The sequence below is a fragment of the Notothenia rossii genome, assembly GCF_949606895.1.
Source record: "Notothenia rossii genome assembly, chromosome: 3".
Lineage (NCBI taxonomy): Eukaryota > Metazoa > Chordata > Actinopteri > Perciformes > Nototheniidae > Notothenia > Notothenia rossii.
The window spans coordinates 38918869-38943754 of record NC_136901.1 but is presented as its reverse complement, the minus strand read 5'-3'; the positions used below and the strand labels follow the sequence as shown (position 1 = coordinate 38943754).

The following is a 24886-nucleotide window of genomic DNA, read 5'->3' as shown; positions in this document are numbered from 1 at the left end:
AAGTGTGTCAGGGACACAACGAGAGGCTGACTGCAGTGGGTTTTGAACACGTGACCCCCTGATCCGAACACCTACGCACAACCCACTGCGCCACACGCCTCCAATATATATGACTAAGTAGATTTACTCGAGTACTGTTCTAAAGTAGAAATCTGAGGATTTAAAAAAAAAAGTTTTAATGTTATATTCCACTACATTTCAAAGGAAAATATTGTACTTTCTTAATTGCACTATATGTGTTTGACAGTTATCAGATTACAGTGCAAACCATGTGTCTCCTGATGTGTTTAATTTGAGACAAATACATGACGATCTTACAGAATGAGATGCATTGCTGTAGATAAAACTACCCAACAATTAATAGATTAGTTCAAATTAGCACAACATTAAATGTGAAATTCTTGCATTTCTGTTAACATATCTCCATGAAGTACTATAACCACAAGATAGCAGCACTGCATTAAAGTCTGACACTTCAGGTTATCAGTTTGATTTCAAAACCTTTATTGGACAGACAAATCGAGATAAATATGTCAAACATAATTGTATATGCAGGCAAAGCACAAAAAAACACATTCACTCAGCTGGGATCAAGGCCCGACCAAAAGACAACACACACACATACATTTTTAATGTTATATTTCACTACATTTTAATACATTATGCACTCATTTAGTTTGTCTTATTTCACGTGGAAAATGTAAAAGATGTGTTATAGATTTTTGTTTCCCCGGTATTTTAAAGTGTCTAAACGCCAGGTGGTTTATTGTGTGTTTACCACTACCTGCCACCAGATGGAAGCCTTGCACCATAATGTCTACAGTTATAGTAATATACTGTATTGAACCCTCCTTTTGTCTTCGGGTCAAATCTGACCGATTTACTACTTTCATCAATCATAATTTTTTTGTTTTACATTCGAGTGCATTAAGGCTTTATGATATCCTTCACAGTAGACATTCGAACATGTAAAATGGCTGATCACCACTTTCATTGCATTTTGGAAGATTTAGTCAACTTTGTAACACCCATGGTGTTCCCGGTCAAAGATGACCGCCATAAAGAAAAGGAATTAGTAACCATCCGGATCAGATAAAACACACACACAACCACAGGGTTAAACAATTAATTCCATGTATGAAGCTATTATTCAGAAAACTTTAGACCTTATCTGGTTAATATATTGTTTTAGAGTCTATGAAAGGCACATTATCTGTTGATATGATTAAACCTATCCAACATGTTCAAGGAAAATTGGAAAAAATGTATAATCATTTGACTTCATATCCTGTATGTTGTCTGTTATTAAAAGAAACACCTTCACTCCAGTTACATTTTCACTTTCTTTATTTCCCCCCCAAAACTCGGAGCCGTAACAAAAATACAAGCTTTTTTTTTGTTATATGATATCAATCATTTACATATTCATATAGATGTACAAGTGAGAGAGCCGTTGAGCAAAAGTGCTTTAAAAATCATCTTTGAATAATATTCATTCCATCATTAGAAAAACATAAAAGAAAGGAAACAGACTGCATGTAAAAACAAGTCACATGTTTTAACGTGAATATGATGATTCAATCAGAGTCTGCTTCAGTTTCACAAGCAGACCTCAGTGGCGGAACATTTTCATTACGTGTGGAGAGGGAACCTTGTAACAGCGACCTTTTAACAGATACATCACGGCTCATGTCGAGGCTTTTCACGGGCCTTGATGTGCCGGAACATTTTTCATGACCCTGAGGCTCGGAGGCTACAAATCACTGCTGTCAAAATGGAAACCGTAAATCCACTTGATCTGTTGTAGAGACCATGAGACGCAGATACAAAGAGCAGGAAGAATCCCAACATCCTAAAACAAGTGAATTAGGAAGGGTTTGTATTATGGTGAAAACAGTGTAATAGTCTTAACATCTCCGTTTTGTGAGGTTTAAACAGAAATATACTCTAACGTGTTAGTTTGAGAATTAAGGACATTTTGTTATTCGATTTTGTTGCCCTTAATAGGCTACTTATTGAATGTGGCATCTTCTTCTAGGGAATAAGCAAACTCTGCTGTATCAAAAAATCCATTATCAAACTGGTTGGTTAGTTTTCTGTTGACTGAAGTGTCCTAGATGGCAAAGATATTAGCACTTGGTAAAAATATGACCTTTATTAAAAAAGACAGGAAGTCAGACTTAAAACTTTTAGTTTACTTCGGAAAATGATCTGTATTGGGTTTAAGATTTGTAGTTTTACCAACACCATGCAATTCAAACAGTTTAAGGTAGTTTTCTGTCATCATTTAGTTGCCACAATACACTTTTGTGGTATTCCAGACTCGGTTTAAACAAAAAATTAGGAATATTTTTGCGTGGAGTTACGTTTTTGTCATTAGAAACCAAATAGCTATGAGGTATATTTGGGTTCAAAAGGTCACCGCCGAGGTTAAACTGCAATATCGGGCGTCAAGGAGAAGAGGAAATCAAAACCCTCAGAAGATTCAAACATCTCGACTAGGCAACTTCTCATGGGAGGCGGAGGAGGAGGCAAAGCAACAAAAAAAACACATTCACTCAGCTGGGATCAAGGCTGGACCAAAAAACAACATGCACGCACGCGCGCGCGCACATACACACACACAAACATCGAGCAGATGGAAACAAACACAAGACTGTCTCAATGTGAAGAATGTTATTTTGACCCACTTAGCCGATCAGTGAATCAGCGCGCCTGTCTTTTGGATTTTGAGGCGATGAGAAACGTCTTTATTGCTTTCAATAAAAGCGGGGAAATCCCTTTTTTTTTTAAAGAAAGGATTCTGTCAAATCACTCCTTCATCGGGTTTTCATTATTCACTGCTTCTCGCGTTTCATTAAAGAAAGGAAAAGGAAGTTCATTGAGTGTAACCGAGACCTATAATCGACGTCAAAATTGATGTTTGGAAGCATGTGTGCAGGGACTTGTTGAGTGTGTGTAAACTGACCTGTGTAAGTCTAAATAAATTAATGAGTCTCGGCGGGTTTTTTCCGCAGTTTTCCCGCAGACGTAATACCTGCTAGTTTCCCCTTACGCACATTTGCATTTTCAGACACTGACATCACTATCTCTTCTCACAGACACACCAACCAACAACCTGTAAAGTGTGTGTGTGTGTGTGTGTGTGTGTGTGTAACTGAACAAGTGCCTGTTTCATGGCTGCTACTCCCGTTTCCCTGCTGTAATACCATCCCGCGTGTGCATGTGTGCTGGGTTTATTTTTCGATGCCTTTAAAGTTTATACGTAGTTTCAGTGTGTTGCGTGCATATGAACAGGTGTGTTATTTCATGTGTGTGTGGTCCAAGAGAAGACCCACAATGCCCGGGATGACAGACACACCAGGTTGAGAGTGAAAGGCCTTTGTTCCCGCTTCACAGTTCGAGCCCCGTCTCTTCTTACCACTACAGATATGGGTCAGAGCCCCCGTGCTAACGTGGATCAATCTACAGCTTGAAACAGCACAGTACAGCTGCCATAGGTGGGAAGAGGTGGAGGTGTGGGTGTCAGTTTAACCCGTGGGTATTTCCCTACCACAAGTGTGCAAAAAAACACCTGGTAAATGGAGAGTTAACTACGGGAGCATCATGTTGTTCAAACAAGGGAAATGCAAATTAGAAATATATCATTTACTTGCAGCGAACTAGCTTTGTTTTGATATTTAGTATTGAAGGATTCAGCTTCACTTATTTAACACTTGTGTTGTCTTCCTATCAACTGTGCAACTTTTGTCCTCAGGGTTTCCCTGTTTTTAAAGCATCTCGTATAAATAATGACCTTTTGAGCCAACTTTATTCCAATTTAAGAGTTACTCTTCTTTTCTAAATGTACGGTCAATAGACTTCGTTTACACAAATTCAAACCTCATTTCTGAGTTTAAAAAAGGCAACAATTTTGACTAATTCTACAAAAATTGACCCCAGATGCTCGACATTTTAATAAAGTAAACCTTTATCTCGACGTAAAATAATTGGGAAACGGGTCAAATTTGACCCAAGGACAAGCAATCTTGTTATTGAGTTTGATTTGATATGTGAGCTCAGTAGCTCTTATGATTTAGTGTTAGCTTCCACGTTAGCTTAAATGTTTACTTGTATGATATCGAAAAAAGAGCCACAGAAAAAGCTGGAGTTTGAATTGGCATTGATTGGTAAAACTACTATTTTAAAGTGATATTATAAAGTATATTTCACAATAGATGTTTGTTTTTTTGTAAGAGTTTTGCCGCTTGCTTTCCATACAGATCTACTGTAAAGCTAATGCTAACGTTTCCCCAAGTAAGTCACATGTTAGCAGAGAGCGATAGCTAGCTAGCAAGTGTCAAATCAAAAACAATAGTCTTTTATTTTGATATTTCTCAGTATACAATTGTTCAACAAGGATGGGGTCTTTAAATATGGTTGACAGTAGGCACAATGCTACTTGTTGAGATGTTATTTATCTCACTTTGGTCCGACTTGAACCACCCTAAAGTCTGCACTGCTGAAGCCAAACCACATTGTGTGTTCAACTTCAAATCTGTCCTGCAAAGTGTGCAAACAGCAGTCTGCAGGCCTGACGATGACCCGACAGAAAACACTTCCTTATCAGGAACACTGATATGATGTAAAGATCCGTTGGGGCTAAACAAACTGTTTTGACACAAACATGAAAGTGGTGAAACAGGAAAAACACACAGCACTTGAATTTGTCTATTATTGCCTTTCGGTTGAGAAGACCTTGTTATTTAATGATAGAGGAAGTGCTATTAAGGGTCACAGACACCGAACGGGTCAATGTCCTTACACTGCACGCCAGAAAACAAAACATACATCAGCATCTCACATGACCAAAAAGGCCTCGATCGTTTGAAACGAGGCAGCTTCCAGAGAGAGAAACAATTTACTCCATTCAGGTCCCATGCTCCGAAAGATTCAACATCCCTTCATCTAATTCATTATGTTCAGACTGATTATAGACGCGGCACAGAAGCACTCCTTGTCAAGAAGTCCGGATGGATATCAGCCACTGTCTTAAATAACATGTTCTGTGAATAAGATGGTTGAAGTTAATTCAAACTAAAAAAAGGAAAGAAAGAACAGAACATTGAGATAACCAGTTCTCAGACAATCGCTGTCTTTGTGGTCTGTGTGAGGGCGAGACGGGACTCTCTTTCCCGTGAGTCTAATATTGTCCTTCAAGAAAACAGGAACCGTAGTGTTTGTCATGCTTCACAAATCTCCCATAATGTCATTTTTTTTTTTTTAAAAGAGAATACAGCACCGTTAAAGTCCAACAGGTGCGTCTTCTTTACGTGGTGTTTCCAGAGAGCGCCAAACGTCTCCAACCAGCCGTCAACCAGCTTGTTTTTCATTAAGCCGAACGAAACAGTGCAACGAGGCAACAAAAGACTTCTTAATCCCATCAGGTTGGTTTTTCTACCATCAGTTTGATCCTAGAGAAAACCAGTGCACTGATAGAATCGAACAACAAAACAAAAGCCGTCTTCTCTTATCCATCTTTCTCTTTGTGACTCAGCATCTCTTCACTTGTGTGGACCCAGAAAAGGAAAGGGACCAACAAAACAGAGCAAAGTCTTCTCTCTCTTTGTCTCTTTGCGTCTCGAAAGTCTTTTTTCTCCTCGTTTGGTCAGCATCCGGCCGGTACGTCTGACATGAAATCGAACTCGTTCTGACCGAGCCAGAGTTCAGGCAGCTCGTTGGCTCGATCCAAACCGAGCTCAACGACCAGTGACATGAGAACCTCCTCGTCCACGGGGTCAAAATCGATTAACGCACCTGTGCTGGTGCTTTGGTTCCCCATGTTCATACCAACGCCCATCCCACCTCCACCCAGACCTCCAGAGGGGCCCAGAATCTGGTTTCCCGTGCCCAGAGGCGAGGCACCGAATCCCCTTTGAGCTCCTCCAGGCGCTTGGTGTCCCGTAGAAGCACCGGCGAGGTTCTGGTAGTGAGAGTTGAGTTTCTGAAGCTGCATGCTAGCGATGAGGTGAGGTCCCGTCTGGAGGCAGAAAGGCTGAGGTTTGGAGATGGGATTGGAGGATATCGTTGGCGATGATGCGGTACCGGAAGATGGAGAGAACGGTGCCACGGAGGACTTGGAGTTCGGGTAGTGGAGCAGGGTGCTGAGAGGAGAGGAGGAAGAGGAGAGGTCCTTCATCGCAGCGTGGGCAGGAAACAGCAGTGAGGTCATCACCAGGAAAACACCAGAGCCTGCAGGAAGAGAAAAGAGATGTCAACGAGATATCTGGGAAGAATCGGTTGATCTGACGTAAAGTAAGTCGAGGAAATGAAAATGTTTTTATAACTTCAGTGTATACCCTCTTTATTGTAGCGTGGACTCATATGTATTTGGTTATATCATAACCTACAGATAACATCCACTTCATAGGACCCGGAAAAAAACACATCGCAGTTTAAACCAGAATATACTGAATTGATGAACGCAATAATTCCAAGGGAAAAGTTTGAAATATTTGGAAATATATCCATACCAATCTCATATCTGTGTACTGAGTATGAAGCTAGTATCAGCCTGTGATTAGCCTAGCTTAGCATAACGATTGGAAGCTGCTGGTTTATAGAAAGCTGTAATTATCACACAGGTGTGAATCAATCACTTGCGAGCACATGTTCATATTCTGCAATCTGTCGTCATGGAAATAATTGAGTTGTGTGTATGCTTCACATTAACGTGGCGGAGTCACTGGACTGTAGTATTTGCTTAATATTTCTGTTGTTCGGTGGCAGAGACTTTCCTCCTTATCTGCCTTTGGTTTCTGGGTTACATCCAATTGTCAATATTTAAATAATTCAATCATTTATTTAAGCATTTGACAGCCGAATAAATAAAGTTATTGTCAAGGGGCTTTGTTATCGTACTTTCCACATTGCTTGTTTCCAAAGTTTTAAATAGCTTGTAACAGAGTGTGGTAATTCTGCTTTCACTTATGATCTGAATACGTCCTCCGCTCCTGAAAACTTTTGTTCACCAAACAACGGATGACAAATAACGTAAGTGGTCATTAAAAAGCGTTTTCCTGACAAACATGTGGCGGCTTCAAACCGCACCAACAATGAAGGCGTTGTTGACTTAAGAGCGGCTTTGCTCATGTCCGTATGACTCTTTAAATCACTGACAGTCGTGACTGTCTGGAAAACATGCCGGCCAGCCGCATGACTCGACGTGTTCGAGACGGATTTTGTGTGTGTGTGTGTGTGTGTGTGTCTGTGTTCGCTTGATGTCTGCTTTTACTCTTGACCTATTGAGCAGCAAATTAAGCAGGAGAAGGCTGTGGGGAGAAGGCCTGTGGGTACTAACGGGGTTAGTGAGTGTTTATGAGGTATGTGTGTGTGTGTGTGTGTGTGTGTGTGTGAGAGAGAATGGAGTTCATAGCACAACAGAGCCTTTGAGGACCTCAAAGAGTGATTGGGTCACATGGCAGGATAAATACACAGAGCATTGCATATGTCTGACTCTCTCTCTCTGTGTGTGTGTGTGTGTGTGTTGTGGAAAGCTTGACACACTGAGAAAAATGTCACAGATGTGTGTGGAGGTAAAAAATAAATAAAAGTGTGTCTTCCAGTGTGCGTGTGAGACTCCTGGAGGCTCATGTTAAAGTCCCCGAGCTTACCACCCACCCCGACACACACACACACACACACACACACACACACACACACACACACACACACACACACACACACACACACACACACACACACACACACACACACACACACACACACACATAAGTTAATCACTTAATATGCTCTCTTTCTCACCCCCCCCCCCTCCTCCCAGCGCTGGCTCTTATTTAGCGAGAACATAATTGCTACAGGCAGGCAGGCATGCAGCTGCACTCCACTGATAGAGTTAATACACACACAAAGATACCAAACAGCTGTCAATGGCAGGTCTGTGTGTGTGTGTGTGTGTGTTTGTGTTCATTATTCATTGACTGATTACTGTCAGGGCCAGGCTGCACATGGTGCCTCTGCTCGACAGCTTTCCAGCACATTGAGTCCAGGAGACACAAACAAATTAAAAACCGCTCACATTCTCCTCCGAGGGCACAGAGGAGGAAACGCGGCTCTTTAAGGATTGTGATATTCCTCAAACATAACATGTTGTGACGGTGGAGGAGATCATCTAAGCGTGCATCCAATTTGCAACACGTGCTTTTAGGTATTTCGTTGAGAAACGTTGAATATTTATCAAAGACGTCGGAGTTTACTGTCACATTTTTGGATACATGAGGCATTTATTTGCTTTCCAGTGATACACTTGCGGGTGATCACATGCCATTTTGAAGAATTTACGTTAAAAAGACCACTTACTAAACTTAGAAACCTTGCTAAACGACGCGTAGTTCATTTTTTTTAAAGAATATCTTAACGGTCGTATCAAATTGTCGACACAAGCTACTCCATTTATTCCATTCCCTGACCAAATTAAGTGTCAATTTCAGCCTTTTAACTGAGTCAACGTGACATTTACAAGCACTCAGGAGACATTAAAATGACCGGAGGGAGTCAATAACGGAGAGTTGTTCTCATCATGCTTGTTTTTGGCTGAAGATAACATGAGGAAGGATGCCGTGTGAAACGTTTGGACGAGAGTCAATGTTTTTTCCTGTTCACAGCTGACCAGACACATTGTGTTCTCCCAACGCTGTTTTATGACTTTGTGAAAATGGGCTTCAGTCTCCCTGTAAATGATTTCATTAGCCGTCTTGGCCGTGGAGCGCTCTGCTTTAATTTGAATTATCAGCAGAGCGAGTCTGACAGAGAACAACACGGCACTCTCCTCGCCTACCTAATTATAGAAACATTACAGTGAATGGGAAGCTTTGGGATAAGTGCATCACTTTAAAATCACTTTTTAGAAGCAAAACAGATGAACAGAAATACAATAACGCCATTAGTCATGTATTTCATTAGTCAGATCATTCATATTTGAAGCCATTTATGAAGCAAAAAGCCTATTATTCTCTCATTTCAGCTGCTTAAATGTAAGGATTTTACACTTTAAGTTGGGGCATACATTTGTTTTCCAATAGTCAAATTAAGACGCTAAACTCCTAGGATAACGTTTATTCTTAATCGAGGTCCATTTAGTAGTTGTTCTGGAGGTTTCTATCAGATCACATGGTCTTCATCACTTGCAACATCTAGCAGGAACTAAAATGTCCTCATTATCAATTCACTATCCACACACACACTAATTGGTAACATTATATCATAAGCCACACACACACACACACACACACACACACACACACACACACACACACACACACACACACACACACACACACACACACACACACACACACACACACACACACACACACACACACACACACACACACACACACACACACACACACACACACACACACACACACACACACACACACACACACACACACCAGAGGTTTCAATTACTCAATTAAAGCGTGACGAGCCAATTGAAACGTCAGCCTGTCCCTCACAGACACAGACACACACACACACCACCGACACGCACCATATGCTTCCCCAGCGTGACGCATTCACCACTTCATTGAATTGCCTCCAACTCCATATTGAAGACGGTTAATGAGAAGCCAATTTAGAAAAAAGAGGGAAAACAGAGTGTCAGCGAAGTTGTTATGTTGGAAAACTTGGAAAAAACTCAAATGACTGTTTAGAAATACTTGTATCACATTTTCACTGGTTTAAGGTTTAGATGAAGTGAGAATGCACATTGCAAACACACTTCAAATAACAAAGCATGTTTTTTTTTTACTGAAATATTTATATTTTTTCCCCATTAAAAGCTCATTTCCACGTTGTATTTGTTTTGCAAGTATGTCTGCAAGTATCATGTGTTTATATTATCACGTGGGCATACATAAGCATGCAAACCCGCTTCCTTTAAGGGTATATTTACAAATCAAATACAAAATGCAAATGTCGCATGCTTTCGCAGCAGAAACACTTCAGGTGGATGCAAAAAAAAAAGCCTGACCTTATTCAAAATGTTATGTAAACACTTCCAGATTTACACAATGTCAACAAGTCCTGTACTTTCAAAATGCATTGAAAGAGGAAACACACCAACCTGTGAGAGAAGCCCGGTGCAGTCCAGAAGAGTCAAATAAAGATGAAAACAGTCCGGAGAGTCCAACGTTTCCTCAGAGGAGTCAGAGGGAAGTTATTCTGGAGTTTTCCGAGAACCAGAGGTTGAGATCCGCACACACACTCTGTCAGCTCCTCAGTGAGAAGTTCTCTCTCTGCTCTCTGACCAGCCGTGTGTGTGTGTGTGTGTTCCCATCCCAAAACAAGGAGGCGGATTTCCAAAGGATCCGGATGGAGGCGGGAAGAGCGATCTCATTGGTCGAGGGGCGTGTCCAAACTGATTTTGACAAATTGAATCAAGACAGTAAATACACATAGCGAGGTAGAAAACAAAGGTTGTGGGTGCTTTGATAAATATAATATGAAAGTATTGGGCATTCAATCTAAGGTTTAGCAACCAGTGGGACAGATTCATGCAGTTCTTGGAATAAAGTAGCTTATATTCACACTATTTTTTATATTGAGACCTCCACAGTGACAGAAACTGCTGCAAATGAGGATGATGAAAATGAACTGAAATGATAAATGCCTAACATATAATTCAGGGTTTTGCAGAATTGTGTAGGTTTGTTTTTGGAAACAATACTTATTTTTGTCTTACTGTGTTTGTACAATTTGTAAAGTAGGCCTATGTTCATGTTTAGTGAGTTGGCAACCAACATATCTGGACCCTGAAACTCCAGCAGCTAAATGCCATCAAGCCATCATTCATTGTATTACTTTCACCTGTGTTTTCCCCCACTGTGGTTTCCTAAAAGACTTCTGCGGAATAAAACATGGTCCACAAATCATGTAAAACCCAGATTTGGCACAAAAAAAGGGGAATACACGTTTCGCAATTATGCCACATCAAGGTGGAACGCTCTTCCCACTACTGTAAAGGAAAGTAAAACTATACTTATCTTCAAAACCTCTCTTAAAGAGCACCTTCGGGGGAGAGCATTGCAAAACTGGCTCCGGTAATGGTACAAATCTCAACCTGTCGTACAATGGACAGCTTCCCCCCCCATCTATGTATATACTCGCATTTTAGACTCTGTTACTAACTGTATATCTGTAGACTTGGTATGTCTTAAATGTCCGGTTAGGATGTATTAGAACGAAATCTAAAATGAAATTTGTAAGTAAGCCATCTGTATTTAAAAAAACACCTGTATGTAAATTGTAAATAAGCCATCTGTATGTCAAATATGTCTTGTATGTCTTAAATGATATGATGAATTGGAAATGGGGGACCCTGATGTAAACAAGACGAAAGTCTTTCTCTGGCCTGCATCCCCTTAACAATTGTATGTTTTGAGCTTTACTGTACTGTACCCAATATACAAGCTGTTAATAAACGTTTCAATCAATTCAATCAATCAATCAATCTCCAGCTCCGATATTTGGGTGAATCCAGCCTCCAGAGTTTAGACGGAGCCGCTCCGCAGGGCAGATGTTTCTCACTCTGAAAGAAACACCACAAATGGACCATTTCAGAGCACTCAGTCTTTGTCTGTGTCACTCACCCCGAGAGAGGGGAGATAGGGAGGGAGGGGGGGGGGGGGGGGGAAGAGAGAGAGAGACACACACACACACACACACACACACACACACACACACACACACACACACACACACACACACACACACACACACACACACACACACACACACACACACACACACACACACACACACACACACACACACACACACACACACACACACACACACACACACACACACACACACACACACACACACACACACACACACACACACACACACACTGGAGGTCTGTGAATGATTTGCATAACAACATGTTGATGTTCTTGTTGAGATGTCCTCGTGTGATTAGAGTCACTGGTGAATATGCACTGAGTGATTTAATTTGTCAGGTTGTTAGAACATAATGTGAGTCATGTGTGTGTGTGTGTGTGTGTGTGTGTGTGTGTGTGTGTGTGTGTGTGTGTGTGTGTGTGTGTGTGTGTGTGACTCATAAACCATCTTCTTAAAACAAATTCACATGAGGGAAAACTCCAAGACCACCATTAATATCAACGACTTCTGCTAAAAATGTCAGAAATCATCACAGCCACTTCATTAAAATACTTCCTGTTTGGAGTCTTTTTGTGCTCTTATGTTGAGTTATGGTCACACAAGTGGTTTTGGCTCGATTTAAATCTGTCATAAAACAATGCAGGCTTGACATCCTTGCAGAAATATACAAAAACAAACATTGTAAGTGGTATTTTTATGGGGAAATGAACAAATAGTGTCAGACTCTGCAATGTTCCATGCATAAAACGGAATAATGTCACATACAAACACTAAATTCAATCAAATGTCGAACTTTTTTTCATGTTATGCTTTTGTAGCTTTTACTTTCCTCCGCATTAGTGCAACATATCAATTTCCATGTGGCAAACAATCTCACGTATCTAATTTTCTAATCATCTTTAACACCAAACCACACTGTAAAAGTATTATTGGAGGCAAACGTAAGTATTTTAAATCTAATTTTTGACTATATATCCGATATCAGAGGTGATCACAGCCTGTGGTCACTGGATTAAATGTTTAAAAGTGTGTCACCACGAGGAGCTCAGACTCAACCCCGGATCTGCTGAGACCCTCCTCTCCTGTGGGTCCATTTATCCTCTTGTATTCATACGGGACAAACAAAAGGCTGCTCGGGGTAGAAAGAGAAATCACCCAAAGTGTCGTTGGGGGGGAACCTCCAATTCATCCCCAAAATAAAAAAAAAATCCCCCACGGCCCCATCATGCTAAAAAAAGAACAAGTCCATTCAGCATGTGTGTGTGTGGAGGCAGCACGTCATTACGCGCCAACAACAAGTGCCACGCGCCCCTCTCTGTTCCGTTAAGCAGATAAAAGGTGGCATCTGTCTTTATTGTGAGAGTAAATCCCCTCCGCCATTGACAACAGACACTTCACATGTTGATGAGGAGGAGGAGGAGGACGTAGAGACGAAGCCCCCCCCTTGCTTTGTTCCCTTGGTAGGGGGGGAGACGTTATGCAAATCTAACAAACCGTTGTGATTTCCATCCAAAAAGGACAAATAATTGTATTGGTGCGACTGCCAAGCTGGATTTTTTAGTTTTGGATGAGTGGATGGAAACTGTGATGAAACCTTTTAAACGCTGCGTGGATTTCTCCGATATGTCAGAGTTTTTTTTTTGTACTTCCTAAGGTTTGGAAAAAGTCCCCAAACTTAAACAGGCTTATGCAAATGTTTAGCACCCATCCAAAGAGGAAGGACTTGGTTTATCTAAAGTAATCATGAGCGAGGGTCCGATGACTCTCTATTCAAATCACTGGCGCCGATTTGCATAAAAGTCGTTGGGAAAGTTTATTTGTCATGGAGAAGTGAAGGTGTGTTCAACAGAAACCAGAACAGGCATACACCCAGTAAACAAGAGCCTAATGAAACCAGTGCTTTGTTTGGCTGCAGTTGGCCTCCATTATTCATCGGGTTTGTCAAATGAACACAGGGAAAGAGTATTATACTGCAGTTTAATGAAACCCATGGAGCATACAAGTATAACAAAACCCCTCAACTCACCACCTTCTGATGAAACTAAATCCAAAACTGTTCTCCATGGACTCAACAAACTGCATTTGCGTGCGTGAGGAAGAAGAACATTTGAGCCAAATACAAATTACAGTTCAATGCTGGCAGCTCTTTCTTCACCGCAGTGTGGAAGATCTGTTTTCCGTGAATCTGACAGCTACAAAACTCTACAATCTTGTCTCTAGGTCATAGAAATCAGAGCTGCAAGTGGACAAAAGTGATGTGGCGTGTACTGTTTTATATCTGGGATCAGTTGTTCCCAATTAAGTGGTGATGGGAATTATGGCACTTTGAAGGGAGCTGGATCTTATGGCTCCGTTCCTTTCCGAGAGCCGTTCAAAAGAGCCGTTATGTTTTTAAGGGGGCGGGTTAATAGGTTTATCTCCAAAAGAATCACCAGGATAATGATTGACTGTATTGCCAGAAATCTACTTTTACTCACAGAAAAAGTAGAACTTGCTACATCTCTCAGGCAGCCAATCGACTACTCAAGCAGCACGCGTTATGCCGTCATCTATAGGCGCGTTCACACCGCAGTACTTTTCCCACTTTAGTTCTGATATAGTTCTGAAAATCCGGAACAAAAATTAGTTCATGAGAACTTTTTTACCCCCTTTTCCGTCCCTGCTAGAGAGCACGGACTTTCGTGGGAGAAAAAGGTTCCTATTTCTGATCGTCTGGCTGAATGCAAACCACGCCCCGTAAAACTCCCAAAAAGTTTTGTGAAGCCGCCATTTTATTATCCTCGCATTGCATTATTAGCATTAGCCCAGTGCACCAACGCGGAGAGAATAACTTATGGCAACACAAAAGAAAACATGGGAGCGGTGGAGATGAGGAGGTGTCTGCGTTCTGGAGATTTACTCGGAAGGCTTCAGTAGAAGCTGCTGGGAGTCCCAGCAGCTTCTACTGAAGCCAGTCCCCAACTCCGGGGACTTCCGGCCGGGGACTTCGGGTGGCAGTATACGCCGTGAAGTGGTTTGCGGCCTGCCAGTAAACCCAAAGCAGGAGAAAAAGAATTGACGTCAGCGGCTTCATTTGCCTAATCCTCTCTCAGGGACTTATTCCGGTGTGAACGCGATCTGAACTTAGTTCATGAGAACTGGAGAGTTCTCGAACTAAGTTCTGATTAACCTTCGTGGGAAAAGTACTGCGGTCTGAAAGTGCCTTATGGTTAATGTGCATTCAGGAAAGCAAGTTCCTTTAAGGGCGAGTGGATTTATGGCAGGCAGTGAACCAACGATAAAAAGAACGGCTCTCTCCAAGTACGACTCGGTTCCCTTCGTTCGTACCAAAGAGCCGTTCAAAAGAATCTGATCGTTCGCAAACGTCACATCACTACCATTACGCAGCGTCCACACGGCGGCGTGCGTTGAAGCTTGCAGGCGGGCGTGTCTGAAACTCGACCAACAACCAATCACATGAATCTCCCGCCCCGGACACACAAGCACGCGGTTTGATTGGCTAGAGCTTGTACTGCCATATGATTTGATTGGTTGACGCTTCCGTCGAAGCTTCAAAAGTTGAACTTTTCTCAACTTTTGAAGCGAGCAACGCGATGCAGTTCGGCAAAGCTCGACCTCACCCCATTCAAAGTGAATGGGAAGAAGCCAGGGCTCGAGCTTAAGGACGTCCCGTCGTCCCGGGGCCGAAAAAAATAGTGTCGGGGAGGCTAAAAAAATATTTTGGGACGAATTTGGGACGAGAGATGAACGGCGATGAAAATGAAACTGACTGCACGTTTTGTGTAGCACACAGTTATTAAATCTCCTTGTCAACATAAACGCACAAAACATTTAGCAACCCGCGAAATACACACACACACACACACACACACACACACACACACACACACACACACACACACACACACACACACACACACACACACACACACACACACACACACACACACACACACACAGTACGTAGCTACAGCTGTGCCGCTGGCTGTCAGCCATTGCCCGCGAATTCCTGGCCCGCAAATTTGCGGGTCTAACTATGTACTGAGTGTGTGCAGCGCCATTTATCTATTATATGGCTCTGAGTGTGTGTATTTCGCGGGTTGAGTGATGTACAATGACAATGGCATCCCGTGGAGGAATTCTGAAATGTTTTACCGTTACATCACAAAAACGCACAGAGGAACCAGACCCTGGAGCCCCGGCCTCTTTATTTACTTACTCCCCTTCATCCCCTATGGGATGTAATAACAAGGCTGAGATGAGAACCCTCCATCGTATTTAGTCCTTAGCAATATGCTGCGCCTCTCCCCATGTAGGGGTGGGTACCGAGCCCCGGTATTAAACGGTCCCCGGGCCGGAATTATTAAAGACAGTGGTAACGTTAAGCTCCGAAGTTATCTGACTTTTTATCGGTACTGGAGACATTTAAAAAATATATATCATATGTATTATTGCTACAAAAACATTATATGGCAGTTTTAGTTTCGCCAACTCCGTTTCTAATATGCAATAAGACTACAACATGCGTCTATGATGTATTTTCGAGCTTTCTAATCCAGACGAGATCTCTCTCTCCCGTCTTTGTGCGAGGGGGCGGGGCAGTTTGTGAAGGTCTCCTGACTGTGTTACAGACTGTCATCCTGGTTAGTGGTTACTCTGGGTTCTGTCTTCAGGACAGAGTGTTGGATTTTTTTGTTAATTGGATGGGACTTGCTTGGATTCAATATTAGAGTAATTTTCTCGTTTGTGTGTTTGTTTAAATATATTTGGCCTTTGTTTATGTGATTGACTGATTTACTCAAATAAAAAGGTTGATGAAATATCATCTAATGCAGGGGTGGGGAACCTCTGGCCCCCGGGCCGTATACGGCCCGCGAGACCATTTGCTACGGCCCTCGAGGCAATTTATAAACACACGCAAAAAAGAAAAAAATTAAAGAGATCTAGACCGCAAAAAAATTAAACAGGCGAGTGCCTGTTTTTCCTGGCCAAGGTCAGGGTCCTTGAACACAACACGAGCCTAACGTGTCATCACGTGGTATATGTCTCGTCTGAGAGGGGAGCATGGCAGGGGAGCACCAGAACGTCGCTTCGGCACTTCCCGATAAGGAGCCGTACACATGCCGCAGTTTCTGCGTGGCTGTGTCTTCAGTTGTAAGCCCAGTGGCGATCTGTTCATCTGTCATACAGTCAATAACTTTGTTGTTATTAGCATCTGGTTAGCTAGCTATGCTAACGAATATAAGAAGCTTTTTCTCCAACCAGTGAGGTAAAGGCACATCTTTATATGATCATTATAGTTCTAAAAAACAAGAGAATAAAGTAAACAGGTATAAAATACTATATGACAGTAAATAAAAGTTTTTATTAATAAACAAGAATACAGTTTGAAAGGGGAGTTATTTGTAAAATATCCATAAAGAAAAATACATCTGCTTCCAGTTCTGTTTCATATGGATGTTGAGAGATGTATCCATAGATCTCCTAATGTTGCTCTCAAAGTGCACCAGATTGATGGTTTTAACTTCAACATTTAAAAAAAAATCTTCCCGGGGAGGTGAGGGCCCCCCTAGAGGAGGTTAGGTCTCCCCCCCACTTAAATCATGTCAACATGGATAGGAAACGAAATACATTTGCACATATCTTGTGTCCAATATACTTTCTGTTTTGGTGGTCATGCCACAACCGTGCACGTGAATGCATGCACGAGTCATGGTGAGATATCTGGATTCAGAGGTTGCTTTTTCTTTGCACGGCATGAAAGAAAGGCGAAATGAATGGGCTGTGATTTTAGTATTTTTAAGCAGAGGTCAATAATTTGTACGGCCCTCGGAGGATGTTTAAAACATTGAAATGGACCCTTGAGAGGAAAAATGTTCCCCACCCCTGATCTAATGATTTGTATGATGTTTTATTTATGTTAAAGCTCACTTTGAATCATTATAGCTAATGATAATGTAGAAAAACTCATATTTTAAATTTCGGGACGGTCCACATTAATTTCGGGACGGGTTAGATTGTATTTCGGGACGGTTCCGGGAGGGTAGTGAAAAAAGTTAGTCGAGAGCCCTGGAAGAAGCGTTGAAGCTTCAACGCACGCCGCCGCGTGGACGGCCGTTAAGGCATCAGGTGATCAACTTTTTATTTGTGTTAGTCTCTATTGAACATTCAAAACATAATAAGGTATTTTATACCCTTTTAAATCAGTTAATTATTAGGTTTCTACCCCAAATTCTTGCTGCAAACTTGCGTTAAGAGTAATTGGTACATTTTGCCCGCTTGGTTTAGTAAAAAAACATACGTTCATCCAACAAAGCGTATCAGATTGTCTTCAAAGCGTCTAAAACACTTCAATGTCCTGATTAGAAAGGAATTAATCCAACTATTTTGTGTAGTTTTTACCGAAACCGACCATCCCATGTGCTTCCCAACATGTGCAGAGGTGTGAAAGTAGGCAAGGATATAACTTTTAACAAGCTCTCTTTTTTACATTCATTACTCAACTGCTCTGTCATTTCCAAGAGTACAGGCTTTGTCTCGTCTGTGTGTGGCCTTTCAGAAACATGTTAGCCTCTGGACGTGGTCGAAGACTCTTTGCATGACCTGGGACGTAATCTAAAAGTTCTGTGCACTACTTTCCTGTCATTATATCAGTTTATTAGTGCAGATCAAAGGGGGTTTAGGTTTCCAAGTAGCTCATGTTCGGGGGGTTTATTGGTTAGAACATAAACTCCTATTGCCAGACAAAAATGTTGATTTTCGACGTATCTGCAAAACCCTGGATTACGTTCAATGCTGAATCTATTTTTGCTACAATGCATGTAAGGACAGTAATGTCTAGTTAAAGGTAGGGCAGGATTGTGGTTATGGTTAGGTAACTACACACTTCATTAAAGTTGGTCAAAATGCGGGAATTAGTCGATTTGTGACACGAAATAAACTCTGATTTCTACATTTGTACTTCTCCACTTCACTGTAAGTAAGCTAGAGTACTTCAATGACTACATAGGAGGTACAAAATTGCCCAAAATTGACATTATTTTGAGAGATACTGTGCTGATCCATCATAATATTACTAATCGATTAAAATTTGTTGTACAAGACGACCGACATGGGAATGTTTTGATATCAGAAAGATGACAACAATCTCTTTCAAGGCTAATTTTTTAGGGTGTCACGTATTTAAAAAAAAATGTTTGGCTACATATCCATCCTTAAACAGCAGGAAGACAGCGTTTCCTCCTAGAATACGACCACAATGGAACAAAATCCTTCATGAAAATGCAATCCAGAAATTCCAGCGGTCCCCGCGTCCTCTGGAGGCCCCTCGAGTTTGTCTAATTTGACTCTACGATGCACAGAAAAACTACATAAACACACACAAAGTCTCTCACGTCTCTCATGTTTACAACCCCCTCTCCCCCCCCCACACTCGTTGCAATGTAACCCCCCCATCCTCCTCCCAGTTTATGAGATAGAATTTCAATCGTCTCCCCTTTTCCAAACTCGTAAACACTGTAATGAGTTTCATTTGCTTCGGCTACGTTGGGCTCAAACCGCCGAGGTGACCGCAGCAGTGTTCATAAAGATCACAGGGAACACACACACACACACACACACACACACACACACACACACACACACACACACACACACACACACACACACACACACACACACACACACACACACACACACACACACACACACACACACACACACACACACACACACACACACACACACACACACACACACACACACACACACACACACACACACACTTCTGTGGAGCACATGCCCGCTCTGACTGGTGACTCCTACATTTGGTGTGAATTTCCAGGGGCCATTAATTTAGGGAACATCACTTCTGAAGGAAACGGCCCGACATGTGTGGTTCCTCTTTCAAACGCTCTCCATTAAAGCCCCACACACACACACACACACACACACACACACACACACACACACACACACACACACACACACACACACACACACACACACACACACACACACACACACACACACACACACACACACACACACACACACACACACACACACACACACACACACACACACACACACACACACACACACACACACACACACACAGCTCACATGACAACAACATGCTCTCCTGGCTTTTATTTCAACAAACGCTCCTTGTATTTACACTTTAACACATGCCAACAAGTTTAAAAAAGAAAAAAGAAATGCATGAAAATTATAATTAAACACATTTTCTTTACGATTTCCAACTATTTCACAAGTGAACTTTATGCTAAAATGATTCCATATTTGAAGGTTTTTGCTCAAATGACAGTTAGTCTAGTGTAACATAACATACAGGATATTGACAATCAAACAATGTAGTAAAAGAAAGTGACTCAGGTTTAAAAGTGTTATTTCACTAAGAAGCCATTTGGAAATGTAATAAGGCAGGATTTTCCTGTTCTTTTGCCATTTTTGGGGAAAAATCGTCAAGAATAAAAAGGAATATGTCTGAAGAATGTTTTTAGCTACCACAAGTACACTAATGGAAGTTTGGAGCTAGGCAAAACCACAATATGCAGTTCCTAAAAAAGATCCACAGTTTGGACTTCTTTGTGTAAAACCACTTTTTCTACGGTCGAAAATGAACGTTTTTAATGAATCAGCCTTTCAGAGTGCAATGTCAATTTCAAAAACATGTCTGTCGCTGCTCACCTTCACTTGTTTGTCCACAGTAACATGCAGCTGTGTAAGGTGACTCACATCAACAGCTGGGGGGGTTTTATGTTTCCCAGACTGTGTATTTAGGGAGAGTATAGCGACATTTAAAGGGGACATCTTGTTTGTTTCTTAACAGAGGAACACTTTATACTACAGACTGGCTTTTGATAACATGTGACGCTACGGCTGAGAAAAACATTTCAAATCTTTCAAGAGTTGTAAAGGATTCAATCGTCTGCAGCGGCCCTATTTGAATTGATTTCAAGTTTGATCTAAAAACCTTCTTGAAGTTTGATGAAATCTTTGGAATTTGAAATGGAAGATGTTCAGGGGAAAGTGTTTTTCACAGAGAGACAAAACGCTGTCCAGATGTTTCATTTACAGGTTTTGCCCAAGGGTCTAAACAAATATGGCTAACTTCACCAACGTGTCTTTTTTTCTCTCCAAGTTTTCTCAAGTCATTTAAAAAGTACTTTTTTGCTGGACTTTCCGGACTCGCTCAGGTTTTTTTTTTTTTAACGAGACGTTTGGGGGAAACCGCACTGTTGGGCTTTGTGTCTGTTTAAGCGCTTATTTGTCCTCGGGGGGGGGAGGGGGGGGGGGGCTCAAATCACAGCCGCAGCACCAGGGTGAACGTGAAACATGACACCTGAAGAAATCTGGTTTTCCATTCAGTTAAAAAAAGAATATCCCACATGTACACAAACGCGTCCCCTGATACCAACACAACGATGGAGTGAACTCTCATTCACACACACACAAACCTTTTTCCAACAAACAAAAGGATTAAAAACACTGTACAGCAACCACATCACCCCCCCCCCCCCCCCTTATTAAACTGTTTCCCCCTGGAAACACTCAGCTAATGTTTCCCAAACCCCTCTCTTGCTCTATGTTTCCTGCCTTCATGCCTCGGGGCCGAAGTGGTCCGTCTCCATATTGTCTTCATTAAAGCCGCCGCGCATCGCCCTGGTTAGGATACATGGAGTGTGTGTGTGTGTGTGTGTGTGTGTGTGTGTGTGTGTGTGTGTGTGTGTGTGTGTGTGTGTGTGTGTGTGTGGGTGTGTGTGTGTGTGGGTGTGGAGGAGGCTGAGGCTGCCGGTTCCTAAACCACATTCTTCAAATTCCCTGTAAACAAGAGAAAAAAGAGAGAAATGAGGAAGGGGGTGGGGTGAACACATTCATAATAACACCACAAAAAGGGAGGAGGATGCAGGGTCAAAATCATCACATAAGTGGGGTACAAATGGAGGCTATACACACACAGACACCAGGAGAGCAGAGATGGAAGCAGAAACACACACACACACACACACACACACACACACACACACACACACACACACACACACACGCTTCCCAATGAAAATGCAAAATAACATCTGGCCGAGGTAAGCCTGGTCGCTGACGAGGAAATAAAAGCATGCAAAGCGGGGATCGATATGGAAATTACAACATTAAGCAACACTGCCAGTTTATTTGCATGAAGACACAGATTGGTTTCCACGTCTCACACACACACATTGTTTTGACACAATGGCTGCATTATAAAGTCTAGTCGCCAGTTTACTTTATACGTTACACTGCAAACAATGATGCTTTGTTTGTCCTTTGTTATGTTAAATTGCCTGATTGGGGAAAAGTAAACACACACACACACACCCACACCCACACCCACACACACACACACACACACACACACACACACACACACACACACACACACACACACACACACACACACACACACACACACACACACACACACACACACACACACACGCTCAGGGGATGAGTCATTGGCAGGGAGGATGTCCTGTTTGTTGGCCATTGTGGAGCTGTCAGTGGAGTCATGTTCTGCTGCAGGGACAACAACAACAACAACAGCAGCAGCAGCAGCTCTATCAAGGAGAAACTGTTGTTTGTAATGCCTCCATGTGTTTTTCCTCCGGATGCTGGACCCTCTGTATCTCAGAGATGGTGACGCCACTAGTGACTTCATTTAAAGCGACATCACACTGCTGGTTCCTAGTTAAGTTGTTCATCGCCATATCTAAACGGTAGCTACTGTGCACATGACCATAAAGCCTTGAATCTTGAATAGAGTGGAGCAGTAAAGAAGTATATTCCAGAAAATAAGTCCTGTGGCATACGCACATTTATGCTACTTTACATTACATTTCATTTAGCTGACGCTTTTATCCAAATCGACTTACAATTACCAATTACAGGGACATTGTCCCTGGAGTAACTAAGGGCTAAGTGCCTTACTCAAGGGCACACTAGTGGATTTGAACTCACAACCTTCCGATCTTCACCCCACATCACTATCCATTAGACCACCTATACCACTTCCCCGTTTTGTTCAGCAGGAAAATCTACTCAAAAACGTTATGGTATTTGAGGCATAAATGCAATTGCCAGAAGTAAAAAGCTAATGTTGGGCTATAAAGGAACTACAGCATGTCACATGACTTCACGTCACCACCGCTAAGCTAAAGGCGGCTAATGTTGGGCTATAAAGGAACTACAGCACGGCCACATGACTTCACGTCACCACCGCTAAGCTAAAGGCGGCTAATGTTGGGCTATAAAGGAACTACAGCACGGTCACATGACTTCACGTCATCACCGCTAAGCTAAAGGCGGCTAATGTTGGGCTATAAAGGAACTACAGCACGGTCACATGACTTCACGTCATCACCGCTAAGCTAAAGGTGGCCAATGTTGGGCTATAAAGGAACTACAGCACGTCACATGACTTCACGTCACCACCGCTAAGCTAAAGGTGGCTAATGTTGGGCTATAAAGGAACTACAGCACGGTCACATGACTTCACGTCATCACCGCTAAGCTAAAGGTGGCCAATGTTGGGCTATAAAGGAACTACAGCACGTCACATGACTTCACGTCATCACCGCTAAGCTAAAGGTGGCCAATGTTGGGCTATAAAGGAACTACAGCACGGTCACATGACTTCACGTCATCACCGCTAAGCTAAAGGTGGCCAATGTTGGGCTATAAAGGAACTACAGCACGTCACATGACTTCACGTCACCACCGCTAAGCTAAAGGAGGCTAATGTTGGGCTATAAAGGAACTACAGCACGGTCACATGACTTCACGTCATCACCGCTAAGCTAAAGGCGGCTAATGTTGGGCTATAAAGGAACTACAGCACGGTCACATGACTTCACGTCATCACCGCTAAGCTAAAGGTGGCCAATGTTGGGCTATAAAGGAACTACAGAACGTCACATGACTTCACGTCACCACCGCTAAGCTAAAGGTGGCTAATGTTGGGCTATAAAGGAACTACAGCACGGTCACATGACTTCACTTCACCACCTCTAAGCTAAAGGTGGCTAATGTTGGGCTATAAAGGAACTACAGCACGGTCACATGACTTCACGTCACCACCGCTAAGCTAAAGGTGGCTAATGTTGGGCTATAAAGGAACTACAGCACGGTCACATGACTTCACGTCACCACCGCTAAGCTAAAGGAGGCTAATGTTGGGCTATAAGGGAACTACAGCACGGTCACATGACTTCACGTCACCACCGCTAAGCTAAAGGAGGCTAATGTTGGGCTATAAGGGAACTACAGCACGGTCACATGACTTCACGTCACCACCGCTAAGCTAAAGGGGGCTAATGTTCGGCATGATTACATTAAGTTGTCACGTTTAGCAGCTTTTTAGCAACCGCCGTTTTTTAAAATGTACCAGTGGGGTACTTACCGACGTATTTTATGCCATAAAAAATCTTTATCTTACGTTTTTAAGGCACCTATCCAACAACACAATCAAAAAAGCGTTGACTCAGAGACGAGAGAACCGGAAGTTGTAAATGCTGACTCATTCCCGGGTTTTCGGACTCATTCCTGCATCACTCAAGACAAGGAATGGTCAAGATTTCAACAACCAGAAAGTCTTCAAACGACACAAAACAAGCTCAAGTTTGCCTCCAGACTGACGGAAGCCTCCGGATTAATTTTAACAAAGCCACATGACGTAGTGACACCCCCGACAAACCACAGGCTCATCTGGATAAAAACTCAAACCTCTCGTTGTACCGAGAGGATGAAAATGGCTGCCGTGATTCACAGGGTTGAGACTCTTCCTCACGGTGTGGTGGAGCTTTGTGTTGGCGTTTGATAAACATTTAGTTTGTGGATTACGCATCACTTAAGTCTCAAACCTTTTTTAGCTGTGGCCGGCAGCTCGGTCTATTTCAACTCTTCAGCTGCTAAAAACAGCATAAAACCAACTTGTTATTTTACTTTTATGTTGATGTCCTCGCCCAGTTTCGCCACAAAATGTGTTCTCGTTTTCACGTCCTCCTAATCTTGAAGCACTGCTTAACTCAAACTGAACTTCCCAGACTGGTTTTCACGCCAAATCTTGACAAATACCGACTTAACGTTTCAAATTCAGCTCAAATTTGTGTCTAATGCTGGCCTAATACTGTACTTTCCACTA

At 42.3% G+C, this 24886-nt stretch overlaps 2 protein-coding genes across 2 annotated transcripts in view; both read right to left on the bottom strand.

The window, feature by feature from the left end:
• Positions 1-1329: 1329 nt before the first annotated feature.
• On the bottom strand, positions 1330-11595 carry cited1 (Cbp/p300-interacting transactivator, with Glu/Asp-rich carboxy-terminal domain, 1). Its single transcript, XM_079672219.1, has 2 exons — positions 10127-11595; positions 1330-6231 (listed from the first exon to the last, which is right to left on the bottom strand). Exon 2 carries the CDS (start codon positions 6209-6211, stop codon positions 5648-5650), a length of 564 nt encoding a protein of 187 aa, XP_079528345.1. The 5' UTR covers positions 6212-6231; positions 10127-11595; the 3' UTR covers positions 1330-5647.
• An 8226-nt stretch (positions 11596-19821) lies between these two features.
• Positions 19822-24886, bottom strand: part of hdac8 (histone deacetylase 8) — a 35305-nt gene continuing 30240 nt past the window's right edge. Inside the window, 1 exon segment of the mRNA XM_079672221.1 lies at positions 19822-21531. Within this exon segment, the coding sequence (XP_079528347.1) occupies positions 21509-21531 (23 nt within the window). The 3' untranslated portion in view covers positions 19822-21508.